The following is a 20,066-nucleotide window of genomic DNA, read 5'->3' on the forward strand; positions in this document are numbered from 1 at the left end:
TACACTCTATCCCCTCATCCAGGTCATTGATGAACAAGTTGAACAAGACCGGGCCGAGTACCGAGCCCTGGGGAACTCCACTAGCTACCGGCCTCCAACTGGACTCTGCCCCGCCGATCAGAACTCTCTGGGCCCTGTCATTCAGCCAGTTCCGAATCCACCTCACTGTCCACTCATCCAACCCATACTTCGTGAGCTTCCCTATGAGGAATCATTCATTAATTATTCTTGTTACATGAATCTCTTATTTATTTTCATTCTTGTCGAGTCCTTTGCTAACTATGGACCCTAAGGATCAAAGATACAGGTGTACTGAAGTCCCTAGGGATTCCCATGTGTACCTAATGAAGCCCAGAGTCTAAATGCAGAAACTGACAGCCTCAGCTCTTTAGCACACATACACTGTGTGCTTCAAAAATGCCAGCAGGCACTTGCTCTCATGTTTTTGGCACCTTTTTGCTTATTCTGATGGTTTTATGACTCCTACTATTTTTGCAAGCAGAGACTTAATCAGTTTGACCAAGTTAATGATTGGTTCTTTACATTTCCTTTCTGTAGTATCTCAGGTGGTACCTGCTATTTTGAAAATTCATGGCCGCCTAACTTGTTTATTGACCACTGTTACCTGTTCAGCCTAAACTTCGGCAGCACACACTGGCCCCATTTATGACCAATTTGATGTATATCTGACTTTCAACTTCTGTTTCACCTCTTTAAACGCATATGTGTTACAATCTGTGTTATTTATATTCCTGTATGCAGATTCTCATAGTAACCCAGTAACCTCATGAACAAATGTTTCAGCAGTATCTGTGACTTTAAAAAAAATCGTTAACAGAAACACTTTTTTCTTTGAAAATACCATGTATCAGTGAAACAGCCTGAAGGTTTGGGTTGTTTGTTTGTTTGTTTTTAATTAAAAGAAGAATGCAGTTTTAATGAAAGAAATAATGACAATGCACTGTTCTATTTTCAAAGCTAGGTTGCGGAAAAAAAGAGTAAGAGCAGATACACTGTGGGTCTTCTACATTATTTGTAGGATTAGCAAGCCTTTCAGGTGCAGATATGAAGTGTCATTAAACAACCCTACTTTACAGCATCATATGCCACATGCCTGCATAAGCCATGAAATTTGTTCGTGGACTCTTCGTGCTCGTTGGGTGAAGCACTGAGATTAGTGAAGTGTTGCTTGCTCCAATACATTATCATTAAACTAGCACCTAAGGGCGAAGAAACATCAGCAGTTGAGGTAGACAGCTATGAAATAAACAGTCTGTACTCAGTGTATGCTATTTATTTACACTGGTACATTGTGGAAATTGCATCTCTAGGGTGCACAGTGCCAGGGGTATACACATCAACCCGTGTTTCTCATCTACAGTCTACAGCTGCCGTGTTTTAATTGCTTGTGTACTGTGCATGTTGTAGTCAGCCTTTAATGTAAACCATGCATATAAATATACACTGAATGCAAACCTCTTTCTGACATTTACCTTTCTGATTTTTAGCTCATGTATCTATTAATGGCAGTACAGACTGGGACATTTCCCTAGTACTATAAATCATCCTTTATAACAATATCATGTTTTGTTAAAATCTTACTAATATTAGTCTTTGGTTACAGGCAGTTTGCACCGTGCATCCAGTGTTCCAGAGCATGTCTATAACATGGGCATTACTGAAAATGATTTTGCACCAAGAACGCCCTACGGCTTCTCATATTATAAGTCAAACCAGGTGAGGAAAAGATGACAACGAATAGAAATAAGTATCACATGCATAGTTTATCCCTTTTGTTACCACGAATGTAGATGATGTTTCAAGGTTTGCTTGCTCATTCATTTGCTTTTTAAAGCCTGAGTTCTGGAAAAGAGGGGTTTTATAACTGAGATTTGTTAATGTTTTTTCCCCTTCTGGGGACTTCTGAGCCCAGTAGTTAAATTCAACTCAGTCGTACAGACGGGCTTTCTGCGATCCTATAGCTTTTGTGAGAATTGGCATCAGGGTAGGAAAAGAAAAACCGCATCAACACTCCACTGAGGCAAAGGCTGTGACAAGTCAGATCTTTATCCGTCCCACCAGGCAGCAGGTCAGTCAGCACATCGTAGCTCAAAGCGGCCAGAGGCTGTGGGGGCCCCCATTAGGGAATTAAGCATCCAAAACCACAGATAAACAGATTGCTTTAGTTTCACGATGACAGGTAGTGTTCCTTATAATTTAAAATAATTCTGTTGTAACCTGGGTTAGCATTACAAGGATTTCATCAGTACAGTCCTTACAATGCAACGGTGTTTCTAAACTGTCTAATCATAAATTCACTGTTATTTAGACAAACTTTTCTTGGGTTCATGGCCTGAATGCTAAGATGAATAATTGGTTTTCTGTAGGGTTTGTGACACAGCTCGTAACTGGTATGAACTTATTTGAGGGAGCAGCCATATGACTTGGAAATCAGCACATAGCTCAATAGCAATGCTGCTGCATGATCAACATGAGTAAACTGAAACCAATTCAGCTTGAGAACAAAAATATTTATTTAATACATAGCTGTATACATAGGGGCCAATTCTTTCTTAATTTTAGATTACTCAAGAGTGGCTTATTCTCGTTAAAGGAAATAGCCCAGCTTCTGGCCAGTTAATGAAGCAGCTCTGGCTCTATATGGGTAGAGTTAGAATGTACTTAAATACATTTCCTTCTCTGTTCTCCTGTCCTCTGTTCTCACCTATCATCAAGTCCATAATATTTGATGTGAATCTCTTCTTTCTAGAAGAGAGCAACAAGAGGAAAACTGGAGGTGACATAGGAACCACAAGAAAATACTAGTTTTCCAGGCAGGGGGTAGGGGAAGAAAACCAGATTTTTTTTTAAAAAAAGAGACTATTTGTCCTCTGTGAGAGCCAGAAAAAACCACAAGGTCTAGTATTTCACAAAAGCATTAATCTCCTTATCTCCAAGCAAAAGATAAAGATATCCTTGCATAGCATAGCTTCTGTAGAATAAACAGATATATCCAATGATCCTTGCCTCAGCCGACTAGATTCAGTAACCTTTACTCCTTTTGTGAATTGATTATCACCCTCAGTAACTCCTCAACAGTGAAATTAAGGGATTTCAGTCTGGCCACTATCTGCTAAACACTGTCCCTTCAGTTAAGAACTTCTGTGAGCTTCTCAGTTTACCTTAAAAAAATATCTTTATTATTACAAAACTTGAATACAACATGGAAATAGCATATATAGGGCTTTGATTTATGGCTGGATGATACTATGCTTACTGATTTAAAAAAAAAATAGGGCCACAACTCCTTTATTTCAAGGCCAAGTAGTTTCCCAAGTTGATTTAGTTCTCGAAGGTCTTGAATAGAATATGATGTCCAAATTAGAGCATAAAAGAAAGGTAGAAAAATTGGACCAAATGGCACCTAAACAGTAAGAATCTTGAAGGCACATCCTACAAAGAAAGGTTGACGGAAGTGGGTTTGTTGAGTTTAGAAAAGAGAAGCTTATAAAACATGATGATGAGCCATTACTGTCCATGCCCATTAGGGACAGGAAAAGAAAAATCATCTTAAATTACAACTGCAGAATTAGGGAAACCATTGAGATGGTGAAATGGTCGTTTTGGTTTCCTTGGAATATTATGTAATCTCCTTCATTTTTAAGAGGTTAGACAAACAGGAAAGGGACTGTCTCTTTATTAGATCCTACCACAAAGTGAACAGGAGGGCTAAATAAACCTTATATTAATAAGGTTAATAGCAATATGCAGACACTTGAGTATAATATTTTAATATCTGACTGATTAATTTTCTTCTGTCTATTGGACAGCCTTGAATTTAATTTTAGTGGTGGACGTGGGTGTTAATCTCCAAGGATTTTCAAACTGAAACTAAAATCTCCATTAATAAGGAGACTGTTCGCTATCAGGCATAATTGACTTACGCACCTATTTTGAGTTAATGACAGAAGACTTTGTCTCCTAATGTTTAGACCATACTTCTTCCTGCCTTCATTAGGCAGATACAGAGAAGTGTTGCAGAATTCCATTTAATACACAGTGTTGGTGATGTTCACGTTTTGTTTTCTGATTCTGATAGCAGACCTTAGAATTTTTATCTTTACTTTTTTGGTTTGGTTTCTTTGCTATTAATCCTAAATGCTGTGATCTTACCGTGACTCCTGTTCTTTTATGCACCCTTGAACAGGTGGCCTCACCATCCTCCTATACAAACGGCTGGGGGACGAAGATTACTTACAAGACGATGGAAGAGAGAGCTCAAAGACAGCCTCTGAAGAGACTAGAGGTTTCACCCCAACGAGGTCCTGAAAGATTGGCATATGTGTCCAATGATTTTCACTATGACGGAGGGATTTCAGCTGGATTCTCCATGAGGCATGGAGATAGCAGGAGAACCGGCGGGACTGTCCCACCGAGATATGCTCGGTCTGAGATTGTTGGTTACACTCTTCATGATTCAGTGAACAGGGGACGCTCCTTTAAGAGACACTCCCACATGGGGGCTGTTAATGATGCCGTCCTTGATGGTGTCTACTCCAGCCCCGCTGTACCTCTGTATCATCAAGCAGGCAACAGTCGCAGTATGACCAACCTTTTGGAGAAAGAGAACTACCTGACCTTGGGCAGTGCGATGGGACAAGTGAGATCACCAATTGCTTCCCATTTGGGGTCTCAAAACAGGCAATCTTTAAGGTCCAGCTGGTACCAAACTACTCTCAGAACCACACAGACCAGGAGGGAAGGTTCCCAGCCAGCTTCAATAACCAGCGTCACTGCAGAAACAGATGGGAAGAGGATGCCATTGACAGCTGCTATGGCAGCAGCGGGCAGAAATGGTTTCCTGCAGAGTGAACAAGTCACCATCAATGGATCTCAGCTAGGGTAAGCGCAGTGCAGGACCTGCTTTGGTTCTGGGGTGCCACAGCTGAGAGGAATCTGTTTCTTTAAAAAGAGAATGAAAACTGAGAATTCAGCAGCCAACACAGTGTATGAAATGTCAGTGTGGAGGATGCAGGAAGTAGGTTTGCTTTTAAAAGTCCAATTCCAGTGTGACAGAGGAAAGGGAGAAAAAATGTACGTGTATGTACATGCTTTGGGGTCCACACCTCCTGCACAGGTTTGGGACCCTCTTTTGCCAAGAGTTAATCAATTTTATAAGGAGACGTGAAGCAGTCAGTGAGTAATTTACAACCTAAGCCACCATACACAGTAATGGATTGGCAAATTTCGTGCTCATAATGATGATTTCAGCACTGGTTCTCAGGAGAATAGGTCAGAAATCTACCAGTGAAGCAGATTTTGGCAGATTGACAATTTCTAGTTAAAAATCCTTCATGGTTTCAAGGAAACTTTATAGTTATGATAAACTTCAGTTAAAACACAGGCAGACCTTTCTCTTAGCTCTGTAGCACCATCCATGCCTAGAACAAGTATAAACTGCTCTGAATCTGAGGACTCCAGAGCTTCTCACTACCATGAGATCCTACATGCCCTGAGGACGCTATCTTAATTTGAAGCCCTGATAGCTCCATGGCAGAAATTCCCAAAGCTGCCCTCAGACTTCAGGAAATTTCTTTAAAATCTTAGAAGCATTCATTTTTTTAAAAAAAATTACTGTTTTTTCCCCCTGAAATTCCCTTCCAGCGAAGATTTCAGAATGTCTAAAATTGGTCCCATTTTCCAAAGAGAAAATTTATCGGTTCTGAAATTCCCCTCAGGAGTGAGTATTTTTTTCATTTTTAGAATAATTATGAATGTTTCCAGAGCTCTTCAGGTTCAATGGATAGAACAAACCACTTGGTAAACAGGAGATGGTTACTTGCGCTGTGTACTGTGGTTTCTGTTGTTGTTTCATTACCCAAATAGGATCCCAAGGTTTCTTAAGTAAGTTAATCATGGTATAATTTAAAACAGTGTTATTAAGAAATGTCTCTTTTCCCATAACTGTGTAGCTGTTAATTTCATTTTTCCAAAGACCACCTTTCTTTTTTTTTCTAAATTTGCTACTGTGTGAGATGAGGCATCATCTAATAACACTGCTTTGTATAGATCAGGTATTTTCTGTCTTCAATTGCATGTTGTGTGTTACGACTCAATTTACAAACATATGCGGTCTTGTGCTCACATCTGATCTGAATCAAAATTTTCACCTCTGGGTGATGCAGGAGTTAAGAGATCTGGTATTAATGATGTTACTCTTCAAGTATTCTGTCTTTACAGCAAGTAAGTCCATAAAACCAGCTGAGAGCTCACAACAACTAAAGAACTGGGACTAGTAATATTGAAAATAGGTACCTGGGAGGACTTTGTATTTCAGTAAGACAATTTACAAACAGGGATATATCCCATTGACTTAATCATTTACTTAACTTTAAGAACATTAATGAGCCACAACCAGCAATTTTGGTATTTGATTTTGTATAGGAGTAGTTCTGGTTCTTCTTTTGCAGGCGCAGACACTGGAATCCGGTTGTCTGCCTGCACAAACATCAACCAAAGTGTTTTTTTATAGCTGCAGATGTAAACATCTATCTTCAGTCGTTGTGCAAGTGGCTTGCTTGAGATCATGCTGAACTCAGGTGGAAGATTTGTGACGTAATGGAAATCTTTTTGACAGCATAATTCCTTCAGTGCCAGTTTTTAAGTTCAGCTTTGGCTGGAAATTACAGAGGGAAACAATTGGAAGTGCTGTGAAAGCCTCTAAAGTTCCTTTTGCAGGTGTTTACAGATTTCATTTATCTCAGTATTTCTATTTAATTTACTTGTACACATCTTGTTTAGATTTTCAAATATCCTAGGTTCTGCTTTAGTTTCATAGCTAGGGTTTGGGGAGAGTGAGGGCTCTTTATTCTGCCCAAAGTTTAGAAAAGTCTCTGTAAAATATAATAGCTTATATTAGTGAAGAGGCTGGTGGAAAGCATCGTGTAAGATACAATTCTGCAGAGATTTGCACCACTAGATTCTTAAATGATGAAGAAGAAACTATAGCCATTTTAGCTGACTGAAGTCAGTATTTGTTACACATGCTTGTGTAATAATGTGTATATGGTATCCACATGCATTATCACCGTTTTCAGACACCTAAACTACACATTTAATAACTCCCCTTGTAATTCTTGCCACTGGAAGGGCTTGATGCAGAAGTCCTGTTTTGGTTGTAGTACATTCTAGTTCATCTACATCTAGCTACCGCATGGTTTAATGTAGAATTAAGTATTTAAAACATAATTGATAACATTTTGCTTTGGGGTATACACTTCTGTCAAATCAGAGATATTTCACTTAAGTCCATCATTCCACCAGTAGTACAAGAGTTTCTTCTGACAAGACTTCTCAGTTTGAGAAGTTAGCAGAGACCTTCACATTCGTTGTCATTTCCCATTCTCTTTGACTTTAAGGTTGCATTACATGATATATTGCTCCCTTTACTTGTTGCTCCCTTAACAACAGAAGGGGAGGAAAAAGACAAGCCTGTTTTCCAAGTAATTTGATTTTTCCAGAAATTTGTACTTTTTTATGCAAATCACAATCTAGGTCTTTCCAAGGTTAATTAAGAGGATGTAAATTAGTTGTTTATGGTTAAAGAGAAGTAGTGGACTATCTGTGTGTAGTATTTGAAACGTACATAAAAGCATTTTCAAACTTTCTGTAGAAGAATTAGCTCATGCTATGAAATCAAAGTAGAAAAATCAGATCATAGAGATGCTGTCTCTGTACCTTCTGGTAAAGCGAAGCAGTTAAAAGCATCTTCATATCAAGGGCTTAGGAAGGAGAGAGAGTCAACCTGAAGCTGTCTGAGAAACAGCTGCTTACAGAATATGACGTGCCAATGTGCTGAGAGCTCTCACAAAATGACTAGACAACACAGTGCATGTATCTCAAAAATGTTACATTCTGGCAATTAAGGTGAAGTGAGAGCTTGCCAAATCATTGTTCTGTTTGACACCCATTGCCTGAATGTCCATTCGTTGTCATTACAGATGCTAATCAGCCACACGGCTGTTAAGTTTGCCTGTAAATGATTTGAGGGTAGGATGGAATCATTGCATCGAATTCTGTTTTGACAAAAGTTAGGGTGCTCCAACTTTACAAATACCATTGAGGGTCAAAGGTTATATTGCAGCAGTGCACCACAGGAGGGAAAGATTTTGGCTACTGAACGTGGTGGAGTATCAGCCATGAAGCGATAACTGGTGAGTGGTGGGCTGCTGTCTGTCTCAGTGCAGATCTACACCCCTAGCACTTATAAATTTGGTCTCTGGCTGTGCATGCATTTATCTCAGCCTGGCAGTGACTGCTGGTGGACCTTTACTATTCTGGGACATCCTTGGCATCCTGAGGCTGAGTTCCCACGTAGATTCCCTGGTATCCCATGAGGGATCAGCTCATGCAGCAATCTTGACCTCGGAAAGTGCCATAGATAAAGTCCTTCTCTGCTGTTAGTCACTGAAATGGCTCACAATTTAATACATCGGAGATGTCTGCCGCTCTGTAGAAGGCAACTGAATTTCATCAAAGGGCTCCAAAGTTATTGCAATGACTAAAAGGCAAGCAGGCGTGCTCACACGTGCACATATATAACATGGTCACAAAACCCTTGTTGATTTAAGAAACCAGACTAAAACCCAAGTTTGAAAAGCCTGGTTTTCTGTTCCACTTAGAAGAGAGTAAGAAGAAATATGATCTGGCTTTTTTCTATTACTCATTGTTCAAGATCATTAAGCAGATTTTGTACAAGTAGATCCAACTTGCAACTTAGAGTAACTTAGTAGCTACTTTGTCTTAAATCTGAGCTGAAGTAAAGTCTGAAAATCTGGAAGCTGTAAGCCTTGCCAGACCAGAGCCCAGGGCACTAGAGATACACCCCATAGTTCTGTCTGATTCAACCTCTCCATTGACATCCTCAACACACTGTCCACTTCATTTCATCTTTGTCTTGCACAAGCATGCCTCAGCACCCATATACAGCGTGGTTACTCAAAAGACTCAGAGGAGGGGAGAAGACAAGAAATAACATGATTTATACCAAAGGGAAATATAAAGGCAGATGGAAACCTCAGGGTACAGGAGTATAATTTCACTTGCAACAGGTGCATCAAAAATGCTGTTCATTCTTCTGCTGTCCTTGCAGCCATTCTAATTGTCTTTTGCCTTAGCAAAAGCAAGCAGCAGATGTTGATTTACCGTGTAGCTGGCAGGAAAATTTCCAGAAAAATCCTTTTTTGTCTCAGAGCTCATGAATTCATCATATATATTTTGGGTAAAAGAGTTTTATTTCAACATATTTATAGCAAGATTCCCTATGAGAAATCTGCCTGGTTTCTGCCTGGTTTGTATACCTTGCTTCCCTGCAGCCCATTCTGGGCAAGCCTGGACTTCAGGCTCTTTGGCTTCTGCCAGTCCATTATGGAGACAGCTTCAGAGCTGTCAGAATTTTTACTTTTAGATGCACTTACTGAGATGATTGTCATGTAAACCATTGTGATTCTGGTAGCTCTGAAGCAAGGAGTTATTGCCAATGACTACTTGTTTTGCTGTGGTTCACAGACTTCTCTCTCATGCCTGTCTGACCAGCCTGGAATTTGGTTCTACAAAATTATTTGGCTTAATATAAAAAAATAAAAAATAATAATAAAAAAAGAGTTCTCATGGTTTTGTCCACTTTTTTGTTTCTTTTTGTTTGTTTTTTTTTTTCATTTTTTCTTTTTTTTTTTTCTCTGGATGAAGAGTATTTAAAACAGCAAGTAAATAAAAAGGCTGAGGAACATAACCACCTGTCCCAGAGCTAATGCACCTGATTGTGCCATGGCACAAAATTGTTTATGTTCCATTTACTGGGGAAAAAAATCGGTCTGGTGACCTGTTGTTCCAATTTTTATATGGTTGTCTAACACAATTATTATTCAAGCAAACAGGCTGGAGGTTGGGAGGAAAATGGCCATACATGTTTTTAATCCTACCACAGGCAATCTACACAGTCAGTTTAATGAGTGCTGGTTTTATTTTGTCCCACCTGAAAAAAAGGCTTTATCCATCTATTTCAAACTAGAACAACTTCTGTAAGCTTGAAGAAAGCAGGTACTGAGCCCTGCATATATGTAGTCTGGGGACTGAAGAAAGGCATGAAAACAAGTATAAAAAAGCAATCAACACATTACTGAGAAGACCATCAAAGTATCTTTAGGCTCTGTAAAAAGCACTCTAATTTGGTTATAGCCTTCTTTGGATCTTAGTCCTTCATCCACTGATGCTTCCATTTTAGTTTTATAATTTGAAGCATGACTTGCTTTGCCCACAGCCTCTCATTGTTGCAACACTTCCATTTGTGATTTTCTCTTCCCCCAGAATATTAGTATCTTTTAAAGCTTTTATACTATTTTCTGCTACTGGAAAGGGAATTTTCTAAGAAAAGCTAAAGTTACCTGAAAAATACTAAAATCTTGGTATTACAAGAAATTTCACGGGCTAAATGGTGATTTTTCTACAGTCTTGCTTCACTATATTGCCTCTGCCTATACTTTTCAGGAGCCCAGAGGGGGAGATGACTCTTGAGCGTGCAGTGAGCATACTGAAGGGTGAAAATACACAGTCCACACCTAGGATTCTGGCTGCAGTGACTTTCATACAGCATGAGTGCTTCCAGAAAGCGGATGCCAGAAGAAAAGTAAGTAATTATTTTTATGCGAGTTACAATCAGGTAGAGCAAATAACTTTCTATACTGTATGGCACTGTGTGCCAACATGAAAAAAAGGCATTTCAAGAAACCTTGTAGGATACTGATGTTGAATATTTCCCCTAATATATGCTGATGTTTTTTAGGTTCTTTTAAATCAGTGGAATGGTACTGGTCTATGCTAGCAGAAGTTTGGTCTTTAGGATTTTGTGATAGGAAACACAGAAATGTAGGGTAAGAAGGGACATCAAGAATACACCCAAACCAGCTGTAATTACGGATGATTGTGACCAACTTTTAAGAAATCACATCAGTTAGGATCCCACAAGCTCCAGCAGGCAAAGAGCTTTACTGCTTTCACCAGTTATTCCTAAAGTATAACTTAAACCTCCCTTTTGCAAACTAAGTTGATTGCTTTCTATCCTGTCTTCATGGATATGGAGAAAAAATGTCTGGTTTTCTGTCCCTTTTATAATGTTTTTTCATATATGTTAAGGCTGCTAAGTGTATACCCACACAGTCTGCTCTTTTTCAGGCCAAATGAACATAGTTCTTCCAGCCTTTATGAGTAAGTCATAGAGTCTGAACTTTTTGTCAATATTTGCTCCTGTCTCTCATTTTTAACTGGCATGCTTACACCATTGGTACAGAAATATCCCAGAAATGGAAACTCTGGAGTGGAGTGCAAATTTATCCAAGCTTCTGGGTTTTCTAGGACTGCACAAATGTGTTAATACAGTGTAATGGATTAGCCAAACTGGTAAGGGCTTGCTGGGACTGCACAAATGCATTAAAACATTGTTTGGATTAACCAAATTTGTTAAGTCTCTTACAAATCTTTTGAAAGGGCATATTTAAAATATTCTCCTCTTCCTTTTCTTTAAATTTCACTGTCCAACACAGTTATGGCTCTCTTGCTGAGCAGTTTTGTACATTAATGTGTAAAGTGGTTGTTTATTTCAGTTATTTAAAAAAAAAAAACTTCTTACCTGCTTTGTTTCTTAATTTGCTTTGTACTACTCATTCGTAATCTCAGCCTTAATTCCGTATTCAAGTATATGCAGTCCAGTTCAGTGACAGCCAAACATCACTCAGTCCTTTGATAGTTTTAACTTGCTTCACAGTAGATCAAAGTTTGTTTTGGAAAAAAATTGCCAGTGCAATTAGCAACCTTAACTTCAGTCTGAGGACAGAGCTTCATAACTGAATGTTTGAAGGTGGTTTATTATCAAAACTTCTCTCAGGCAGCTTCCCTGAAAAACAAGTGGATGAGTAAAAGAGTTCACATTGGAGCAGTCAGCCTGAAGCATTCATCTATTTTCCTGTCTATCCCACATATGCGAGCTCGGTTTTTCTGTTTGGTGCCCATCAGACTTGTTCACATGGGCATTGCCTTGTTTCCCCTTTTTAGCCTTTCAGCCTGCCTTCCTTTTCTTTCTCTCCTGATGCTTTATTCCCTGATACCTGATAGTCTGTGGGTCTAGTGGCTTTTCTTTTTCTTGTGAACTTGCGGTCTTACAGTATTTTGGTGAATTTTGTCCACTGATGAAAATTTAGACAGACCAATACATAGCTTTTGTAAATTTTCCTCTGCACATTAGGTTGAAATAGCACCACTTCTTTTACAGGAGTTATAAATCACTTAAAATTACTGACAGGAAGTCAGCATAAATGTTTTAAAAAAACAACCAGCTACAGTATCAGTGTCAAAAGGGCTTATCTACTGTAATGAAAGAGGTTGGTATGCCTTCAGCGTGTTCTATGCTCCACTTACCTCAAGACATAGATTTCTGTATTTCGTTCTGTTAGCATCTAGATGATTGTTAAATCAGGAGGAATCAGGCCAGCAGCGCAGCAGCAAGAAACTGTGCCTTTTGTACACCAGAATCAGAGGAGAAGCAAGCAGTCAGTGTAGTTTGCCAGGGCATGAAGGGCAAAAGGCTTTGTTACGTTTCATTTCTTCATGTTGCCAACACCTGTCGGTCATACTGAATTCTTTTTATCGTTAAACTCTGGACTACTCAAAACAGTTGTATCAGGTTTCTTAGTCTTTCACATGCTGTTGATTCTACACAAGGATGAGTTTGTCCACAAAACCATATGGCATTTTGAGATGCTGGAGGAAAACGTCCTCAATCGAATGTGAATGTAAGGTATTTTCCATAGTAAACTCATTCCTAAATGAGCCAAAGCTTGCTTATACCACATCACAGCTCATACGGGATTCATCATTTGCCACAACATGTAGAACTTGGAAACTATTTGTTTCCATACAGCTGCTGTAAAATAACATCTTCTTAATTCTTCATTCATTTGGGGCCAAAACCTCATTTTTTAAAGAATTAGACACTGAAGAGTAGTCTTCGTTAAATGTGGGCGGTTCAGTAGTTAACTAGCTTGTTTAATGGTCTACATTTTGAAGTGTACTGGTTTACTTTTTTTTTTTTTTTTCATTATGCCACAGGTAAGTAGTACTAAGTATAATGTATTCTTATTTAATACACTTTCAATACATGCACTGAAGTTAACACAGAAAAATAATGTCTTTCTATCAGGCTGCCTGCTGAGAAAAAAAAACCAAAACAACTTGGCACACCAGAAACATTTTACATCCAGAAATCTCAAAGCTGTTTATAAATATTCCATAGTTAAATCTCAAATATCCATTTCACCAACGTGGAAGCTAAAATACAGAGCAATTAAATACCTTGTCAGAGAGTACAAATCTGCAGCAAAGCTGGAAGAGGTTTAGTTTCATTCTTACATTAATTATTAAAATATGATATGTCCCTTAGTTGTGGATTTTAACTATGACTCATATGAAAGCCCAGGAGTTAACAGTCATGTCCAAATGATTAATGATCTGTGCTTCAAGTCTTTCAAGTAGGAGCGAACGAAAAAAGTCCCTATGACTATTTAGAGGTTTGCTGCGGGGGGAGGAAAGAGTTTGCAATTTACAGTATCTAACTGTTCTCTTCTGTGTTTTGTTTTCCTCACAGGTTTTCTCACTTGGTGGTATCCCCAAACTTCTACAGCTTCTTGATGTTCAGAACGAGGACATCCAGCGGGCAGCATGTGGTGCTCTGAGAAACTTGGTGTTTGAGGACAATGACAACAAACTGGAAGTGTCGGAGCAGAAAGGGATCCCTCTCTTGCTCCACCTACTCCGACACACCAGGGACGTGGAGACTAAAAAGCAAATAGCAGGTACTGTTCTCTGTGCAGTCAAGCATGAAGGGCTTTAAGTAGTGCACAAGCTTTCCGTGTGAGGTACATGCTTGTTCACTTAGGCCAATGTTTAGTGACTAAATACAGGAACAGTGTGACCTATTCTAACCCCTTCCCTTAGGGTGAAATTCCAAGGTCCATTGTCAAGACCAGTCCTTAAGACAGAACTGCAACTTCCCCTCCTAAAGCTTCTTCAGAAAAGACATGAGTCTGTTTTCAAGAATTGTAAAGTCCTAGATATTCCAGACAAGAGAGTGAGGCTCCCAAGAGCAAGTTCTGTAAAAACATTTTGGTGAGCAGTGATCGGAGCAGTCCCAGAGGTGCCTGGGACCATAATTAATGCCCAGTACTTATGGAAGAGCTCAGCCCTCACTTTTTGACAGAATGCTGCCAGTGACTACTGGGAGCTCCTTGTTGAAGACTGTCCCCCAGAACTGTCAGATGCTGTAGATAGAAAGTTGTTGTCCTACTCCCCGCAAACCCTACTGCTCTCTCACTCCTATCTGTTTACACCCAAGCCTGTCTTCTCAGATCTGTGACAAGCAGAAAACTCTGGCACAGCAGCAGCTTTCTGTGTGCAGGGGAGAGAATTCCTGCAGGACATCCATTTGGCTGTAAAGATCATATGGCACCATCAGTGGAGTGACCTGCATTCTGGATGCAGTCTTTGCAGGGCTTATGTTCTCATCCTTTTATTTCCAGTGTCCTTGAGGAAGTGCTGTTAAAAATTAGCAGGGCCCGTTGTAGTTTTGAAGGAAGAGCCCTTTGGATCAGAAATCCCATATTACACCTCCTGGTGTACATCAGTGTAGCAGAAGGAATGGCGGGAGGAAATGTGACAAAGGAATTACTTACAAAGGAAACCTGTGGTTACTTCCCTGTTGGCTTTGCAGCAGCCAGTTAAGAAGTGCTCACTGCTTCATCCCTGCACTCCTGTTTGACCATAGTGTGTCTCTAGGAAGTCAGCTGCTTGTGACCCACATTCATTCTAGTTAGCATGCAAAGGGAGAGCAGGCTTATATTTTATAAATGGAAGAAAACCTTATGAATAAATGAATGGGGATTTATTTCAAGTGATCTTTAAAGATAAGAGAAACACAAGCTATGAAAATAACAGTGCTTGAAAAGATACAGAAGGTGTCAAGCAGCCCTGCCTTGAAGCAAAGGCATGTTGAGACCTTCTGTAATTCTGCATTCTTTTAAGTATTTGAAATACTGTGCTCCCTAAGCTGGAGAACAAAGCTTTGTATTGTTGGCTCTTTTGGCTCAGTTCTACAGCTCTGCAACATTAAAATGTTTTAAAGTCTTTCACATTCATCAGATGCAGAGTTGGGTCACTTAGTAACTTGTTGCATAGTATGTTGTCTCTCAGTGCTATTACACACCAGTGAGGGAAGTAGTGAAAATGGTGGTACAGTGGCCAGAAATCTAATGCTTTTTTCTTGCTAGCAATTTCATAATTTCTGACAAAACCTTTGACTGTTTGTGCAGGATAAGTCATACGGATATTGTGAATATTACTGTGTTCCCCTTCAGCAGTGTGAAAATGCATGAAGGGGCACCTTCTTTCTGCAATTACTACTGTCATTGAACATGAATATTTACTTACAAAACATACAAGACACCAACAAAATATTTAAACAATACCAGGCAGGATGTTGTAGTTTGCATGAAGCAAAATAGTCTGATACAGAATCATAGAATCATAGAATCATAGAATGTTTTGGAAGGGACCCCTAGAGGTCATCTAGTCCAACCCCCCTGCAGTGAACAGGGACACCGCTAACTCGATCAGGTTGCTCAGAGCCCCGTCCAACCTGGTCTTGAATGTTTCCAGGGATGGGGCCTCCACTGCCTCTCTGGGCAACCTGTTCCAGGGTTTCACCACCCTCATTGTAAAGAATTTCTTCCTTATATCCAGTCTAAACCTACCCTGTTTTAGTTTAAAGCCATTTCCCCTTGTCCTGACACAGCTTTGCCTACTAAAAATATTTTCCCCATCTTTCCTATAGACCCCCTTTAAGTACTGAAAAGCCGCAATCAGGTCTCCCCGCAGCCTTCTCTTCTCCAGGCTGAACAAGGCCATATACTTCCATGCCTATCCATTGCAGGGGATGGCTTTAAAAATACATCAAGAGAGAAGTATTTCTTGCTTGCTTCAAGACCAAATGCTCTAGGGCATACTTTTTGCCATCTCTTGAACAATTCTTCCAGCTCCATAGCAAGCTGCAAGGAGCCTACAGAGCAAAGGGCAGCCTGGTTGAATGAATTTCTATGAGAATATTAACTTTGCTTCTAGCCACTTTCTTTCCCAGCCCTCGCTTCAAAGGCAGGCAAGGAGTGGGCTTCAGATAAGGGGGTAGGCAGTCACTGTTAAGCGTACGCTTACTAAGGTCAGTGCTTCCAGATGATCTTGACATGTACAAGGATATCTAGGAAACACTGGAATTACTGTCCTGTACAGAATGAGTGTGTAGCCCGAGAAAGGCTGCAGCATAAGGCTTTTCCTAGCGCAATGCAAGCCTCTGAGTGCCTTTCTACCAAAATGGTTAAACCTTACTGAGCACCAGTTTCCCTGTCTGACTGATGGCTCACCTACAAGTTTTGTTTCTCCTCTTGCATTGCCCTTGGCTTCCTACAGGATGAGTGGAATATTATAGCAGTGCATGCAATCGCACTGCAGTGTTGTAACGCTTCCCGGAAAAGGTTAATGCAGAACCTTTGGCCTTCCACCTGGTCAGCATGAGAAACCCATCTGTCTTCCCACGTCATACTTATTATTTGCCTACTTTGACTGTAAATTAGAGACTTCCAAATGTGTGATATGATAATTAGCTGAACGTCTCCCACCATAAGAGATTAGTAAAATAATCTTGGTACCTGATTATACCACGCTGAACTCTGGTGAAAGACTCCTGGCCCAAGGATCGAAAGCATGTGATACTCATTAATAAGGATGTCTACACTCAGCAGATGAAAGCTTTTTGTTTCTACTACTGTGTAGGAAGCATGGTGCCAAAGCACTCCACCCATCAAAAGTACACAAAAATAAGGAATTTGTTGGAGAGAAAGAAGTTAAAACTCTGAGACACTGCAGTTTTATTCATACAGTCCTTCATAACCTGTCAGAAATATGATCTAATACTTGTGCACATGAGATAAGTACGTCTCAGCCCTAGAAGCTTGTGTTTAAGGTCATTGGCTTACTGGTACCAGCAGTGTTAATACAGACAAATGCTTGCATAATATTAAGCCATATCATATATTCTCAAAGAATATTTTGATGGCCTGTATTTTCTTGAAGACTTCGGCTGAGGAATACAGTCTGACCATAGTCATGCAGTGTGCCTTGTAACTGTCCTATGAAGAGACTGAAAGTGTACAGAGATAAATGCTGATTATGGCAAGTGCTGTGTCCTGCCTCACAGTCTGTGCATCCCAGGAGAATACACAAAAAGCACGAAACCAGTCCCCCCACCAAAGTGGCTTTGTGCTTACGACAGTGGTTTGAAAGCTGCTTTGGACCAGTTTACCTAATGCCTCTGTACAGAAAATAGCTGCCCGATTTTTCTGTGCAATTTCTGTGCTTATATGACCTCTTCTTAGGGGGAATGAGACCTCCTCAAGATCACATTCACTGAATTTGTTAGCTTCATAAAATCATTGGTACAAGTAAAGTAAAGGAAACACAGGCTCTGTCCTTTGTTTGACATACAAACAAACTTCTTGCAAATCTCTCAGGAAAGGAATGAGGTTACTCCTGAATAGTAGGAGAGGATGTCACTCAGAGACAATGCAGGAGCCAAGACAGGAATGGCATTTTGTAGTATTTGGAGAGCATACGGAGGAACAGAAAGTAAAATGGCTGTGGCATGAAAAAACCAAAACAGATTAGCTTTTGAAGGTAAGCCAGATGAGCCTCCAGGGAGTATCTAACCTCTTGATCTTGTTATCATGCAGCATAAATCTAAGAAATGAAAGAAAATTTTTCCTGCAGGGAAGATTATAGCACAAACAGAGCTGTCATTAAAAGAAATAGAAATTTAAAAGGAGACCCCACCTATTAGCCCAAATAACCATCTAAGGCAAAACTATGCCCCTATGAATATATTATAGCATAGCTGCAAGGAAAGAGCCCACTCCTAAAGAAATTTTCTAACATTTCTAAATTCATCCACACCCAGAATGCCAATGAGAGAATCCTCCTGAGCCCAGTGAGACACCGTCTGTAGGTAAAAGAATGTTTGTTGGAAAACTTAGAGTGTGAGCAACATCTCAAATTAATTTCTGATAATTCTATTCTAGGTATCTGTCTGTGATTCAGAATAATGTACTTGTTCCTTTTAACATGCTATTCTGTCCTTGTGCCCTTGCATTTGTGCTATTCTGTCTTCACCTGCTTCCCTTACCAATGCCCTTTGGGCTGCACGTCTGATTTCCTATAAGCCTTACTTACCCTTCAGGAAAGTACATTCTTCCTTTTATCCCCTAATTCAGAGGTTGAAGAGCTGATCCCAGAAGAAGGAATGGGCTGCTTCTGGCTGACTTTTGTTTTGATTTTACTATCACTCACAATAGCTGAAATTAAATTCGAAGTGTAAGGAGATACAAAAGAAACATTTTTTTTGTTGTGAACTGATGAAAGGAACATTCACTAATACTCTGCCAGTGTTTGGCGGAGGAGGTCTGTGAAACTTCGAGCAGCAAGCTGGGGAAACAATGAATGCCTTTGTAGTGAAAAGCAGAAATACGTGTCTTTTTCCAGGGGAAGAGTACTTTAAAAGGAATTGGCATCTGTTGGAATGGAACATAAGCAAAGCTAATCAGTTATGCAAGATTATATTTGAGATTTTGTTTGGTGTTTGGAGATTGTGAGTAGACAATGTGTGTAGTGTTACTTGATTATTTGTGGACAGTAACAGCCAACCAGTGTTTAACAGCTTTCCCTCCTATGAGGAATTTTGCTATTAAGTGTTAAAGAAACTTGGTAATGGGCATCTCCTGTCTTCCAGCAGATTTCCAAAGACCTGTAAACTCACTCTCTGTACCTCCCATCCATCCCCTTTGCATGCAAGTTAATTCTCCTGCTCATTGGTCTTTACTTGGAAGTGCAACTAGTCCTGCCAGGCATCCAGAAGGGACAAATTCCTCCCTGTTAGCGCAGAGAATGATCACTGGCATCCGTGTTGTTAGCTCTGTTCAGCTTGTGTTACTCTGGTAACAGAGAAGATGATTGCTGCAGATGGGCAATGCACATGCAGAGCCATGGAAAACTGTGCTCAGTCGGGCGTTAGACTGACGATATAGACATCTGAATTTAATTACATGGATAATTGTGCCCCTTTTTCTGCCCCATTTCCATGTCCTCCTATCAGGGCTGGTGAACTCTTATCACCCCATCTGCTCCTCTTCAGGATATCAAATGCCAGGCAGGCTCCTTCACTCATTAACTTCAAGGAGTTTGAGATTAGGTCTTTCAAACTGTGGGGGAATCTTTTTGCCACTCTGATTTTTTTTTTTTTTTGATATTGCAGGTTTGTTGTGGAATTTGTCCTCCAATGACCAGCTGAAGCACCTGTTGATTAGAGAAGCCCTGCAGACGCTGACTGAAGCCGTTCTCATCCCTTACTCAGGCTGGCCAGATCGAGATTACCCAAAGTCAAGTATTTTACCTGACCCTGATATCTTCTACAATGCCACAGGATGCTTGAGGTGAGCACTCAGTCTACAGGTATCTAAAACAATAGTGATGATAAACCAGGCTTGCACACTTATTTTCTTTTTTGCTTTGAACTTTGATGGCCCCAAGAGAAGAGTTTGCATACAGATCATATTTTGAAATGTCTCATGTGTATGAGGTCAGAAGAATTACTGCTCAATACAATGAAAACAGCTTTCTTTATAGGGCTCCTATATGTTTGATGGGTACTTCACAAACTAAATATATCCATAACAGAAGATAGTAATCAGAGGCCTGGTTGCAGTGCATAGTTGCATTGACGTCAAAGAGATCCTTCACTGCATAACAGTTGTCGGTATGATGTATAGTATGAGCCCCTGACTGATGATGATAGTAGTAAAAACAAAGCTTTATTGAAATGGTTGTAGCAGTGATATTACCAATTAGCACTGGACAAAGGCTAA

The 20,066-nt window shown here is 39.9% G+C and overlaps 1 protein-coding gene across 1 annotated transcript in view; it reads left to right on the plus strand.

Annotated features, from left to right (window-relative positions):
• The first annotated feature begins 1,629 nt into the window (after positions 1–1,629).
• The window catches only part of PKP2 (plakophilin 2), a 34,695-nt gene continuing 16,258 nt past the window's right edge, over positions 1,630–20,066 (plus strand). Inside the window, exons 1-5 of the mRNA XM_009638647.1 lie at positions 1,630–1,737; positions 4,208–4,902; positions 10,546–10,684; positions 13,694–13,901; positions 19,457–19,634. Coding sequence (XP_009636942.1) covers positions 1,669–1,737; positions 4,208–4,902; positions 10,546–10,684; positions 13,694–13,901; positions 19,457–19,634 — 1,289 coding nt within the window. The 5' untranslated portion in view covers positions 1,630–1,668. The remainder of the gene's footprint in view (positions 1,738–4,207; positions 4,903–10,545; positions 10,685–13,693; positions 13,902–19,456; positions 19,635–20,066) is intronic.

This window comes from Egretta garzetta, unplaced genomic scaffold (assembly GCF_000687185.1).
Source record: "Egretta garzetta isolate BGI_Z169 unplaced genomic scaffold, ASM68718v1 scaffold180, whole genome shotgun sequence".
NCBI lineage: Eukaryota > Metazoa > Chordata > Aves > Pelecaniformes > Ardeidae > Egretta > Egretta garzetta.